Below are 3,176 nucleotides of genomic sequence, written 5' to 3' on the forward strand. Positions count from 1 at the left end.
CCCCCCCCCCCCCCCCCCCCCAGATAATCCAACAGTACAAATAACACCTTTTATTAATGAACTTTTATGGATATTATTTAACAATATTGGTAACTAGTACATGCTACCTACAATTTATGTTTATCTTAACCATAAAATGAGTTAAAAGACTTTTAGATATAGCGTATAAAATACATACAATAAAAATATATTTTAACTTATGAGGTGGAGGGATGTCAGGGTTTTGATAATAATAAATATATTATATTGCCCCCCCTAGGTTTTTTCCCAGTTACGCCACTGAGTATTTTAGTATTCGTTCATAATCTAAAAACATCACATTAATGAGATTGAGTTTGTAAAAAAAAAAAAAGAAAACATTTTGAATAGTAAATAATTAATAACAATCTTTAAAATTTAAAAAACGCTACATCCCATTTTATAAGTGTTCAGAATTGCAATTTTTTAAAAAAAAAGAAAATCTAGTAATTTCATCAATATTAACTCAAATGTATGTGAACATGTACTTACCTCTAAATAGATACCTGTGAAATTGTTAAAATGTATGGTATCTAAGTGGTAATATAATGGATACTTATGACTAGAGCGCGGATTTTTATGCACTTAAAAGTATCGAAATATGCCATATAATATGCAGTAAAAAATCATGAAAATATGTAAAAAATATGCAAGAATTTTTTATTTATTTCAAATTTATAATTCAACTTATAAAAATTAATTACTTAAATACTTAATACAAAAAAATTTAGAGAATTTTCTGAACTTAATTTATTTTTAAAATTTTATTTATTATTAAAATAAATAATCATATGCATTTCAAGTTTATCTTCTGTGAAGCTGTGTCGTTTATCGGTTTACATATTTTTAAAGACTGAAAACGAACCCTCGATGTCAACCGAAGTTATTGGAGCATATTTGAAGCAAGTGGTATGTCGATAATCGACTGACACAGCAAGAGCGATTAAGTTTACGTCGTAATCGATTATTTATTTTATAACTAAATATATATAAATTATTATTTAGTGACAATGAAATTTATTTTTAATTATTCTGCTTGACAAAATATTATTTTATACATTTTTTTTTTAAATTATCACTTCAATATGCAATAAATTTTGAATGTTGCCAAAATATATAAAAATATGCAACAACCTCTAAATATGCAGAAATATGCAAAAAAAAAAATGCACCATTAGCTTCAAATTATGACGATTCGTGGAGATAACTGACAAAAATCCAAAAATATTGAAAGGAAAAAAAATATGCGATTGCATAGAAATCCGCGCTCTACTTATGACCTATGAGCTTTGCTAATGCTGAAGTACACTATACATAATAATATGTAATTGATATAATATATTATATAGTTTACAATTTAATAAAAATACTTGTATTTTGTGAGTATTCGTAAAATAGTATTTTAAAAGTATTTTCAATACTTTTTTATTCGAATACTAGTATTAGTACCTTAATACTTTTTAAAAGTATTTTTTACAAGACTGCTAATAGAGTCAATAGTGGTGCTGACTTTAATTTACTAAGAGAACATGTGGATATTATCAATAATGGTGATGATGTTAATCATGAATTTAACATATTAGAACAACCCGAAATTTCTTCTTTTTTATTATTTTCATTTGTTTGTTAAAATGATTTTATCATTTTGATGATATCAACAATAGTTTGGATTATGGTGAAAGATAAATTAAAAGTACCTATATCTTTAATTGTGAGTGGATTATATTGTTTTTATTATGTTAATCAATAATTAATATCCCATTTTTAACTTCCATAGTGAGTGAAAACCTTGTTAACAATGCTGATACTACCTTAAGTGTAACAAATGGAGCAATTTGTAATAAAACAGATAGTGATACTATTTATAGTTATGAATATTATGCTTTACAGTCACTAGGTGAAATAATATTTTTTAACATATTACGTATTTTTTATGATTTCTTTTTGGTTTTTAAATTTGAAAATTGTTTTATATCTTTGCTAGAATTCAATCATGAATCATGAATATCATGAATATCTAACTGATAGATTTTTTGTTGAAGTAAATATTCGAAACATAGATATTAAAAAATGTATCATGTCATATGGACCATGTCGACCTGATATTGTATTTCCTATTACAAAAAAAGAAGATGGCTCATCTTATCATTTTCCTTCTTATTATTATGAACAAACATTAAAATCTGATGTAAAAATACCAAGATTTTGGTTATATTATTCAGTTGGTTTGGATTGTGTATACTGTGAGACATGTTGGCTCTTTGCTAATCGCCACTATTCATATTTTAAAAACGCTTGGATTATTGGTATAAATGACTGGCCAAATTTAACAAATAAAATAACTACACATGAAAAGTCGTTGCAACATATTGAAACAAGTAAAACTTGTTCCTTATGGAAACAAAATGAAACAATTGACAAAATATCTGAACGACAATATTCAGAAGAGGCTTTGTTTTGGAGAAACGTACTAGAAAGAATAATTAAAATAATTCTTTTTCTAACTGCTGATAACACAGCACTAAGAGGCCATGAACACAAAAAATGTAATTCAGAACATTTTGATGGTGAAGGCAGTGCTCGACTTAAGGGGGGACGCAGGGGGACGAAACTACCCCAACTAATTTTCAGAAATTCTAGCGTCCCTCTACTATTATTACGCTATAATCATAACGCTTTGTCAGTTTTCGAAACGTCTTTTCTTTTAAAGTAAATAGATTCCCCTTCTTTAATTTTGCCAAGCCGAGCACTGGGTGAAGGTACCAACTAAATAATGTTAAATATCAATAAATTATAATAAAATATTTTTTATTATTATTTCTTAGGTAACTTTATGCGTTCAGTACAATTGTTAGCTGAATATGACCCTATTTTAAATCAACTTTTAAATGATGAAAAAATTAATAAAATAATTCAGTTGGAAGATTCAAAATGAAGTGATTGAATTACTTGCTACAAATAATCGAAACCATATTTGTAATGACATTAGAAATTCACAATGTTTTTCAGTAATTATGGATTCCACACAAGATATTGTAAAACTAGATCAAGTCAGTATTGTGATATGATATGTAATTATAAATTATGATGACCTTGATATTAATATAAAGGAACCATTTTTGGGATTTTTTAAAATTGATAAACATGGAGCTCAAGAA

General features: G+C 26.4%; 1 protein-coding gene across 1 annotated transcript; it reads left to right on the forward strand.

Moving 5' to 3' along the window:
• Nucleotides 1-2,011: 2,011 nt before the first annotated feature.
• Nucleotides 2,012-2,953, forward strand: LOC112680228. The gene is made up of 2 exons (XM_025550267.1): nucleotides 2,012-2,564; nucleotides 2,844-2,953. The coding sequence occupies exons 1-2, from the start codon at nucleotides 2,012-2,014 to the stop codon at nucleotides 2,951-2,953; spliced, it is 663 nt and encodes a 220-aa protein (XP_025406052.1).
• Nucleotides 2,954-3,176: the final 223 nt, after the last annotated feature.

Source organism: Sipha flava, unplaced genomic scaffold, assembly GCF_003268045.1.
Source record: "Sipha flava isolate LNK unplaced genomic scaffold, YSA_version1 17550_pilon_pilon, whole genome shotgun sequence".
NCBI classification, from domain to species: Eukaryota; Metazoa; Arthropoda; class Insecta; order Hemiptera; family Aphididae; genus Sipha; species Sipha flava.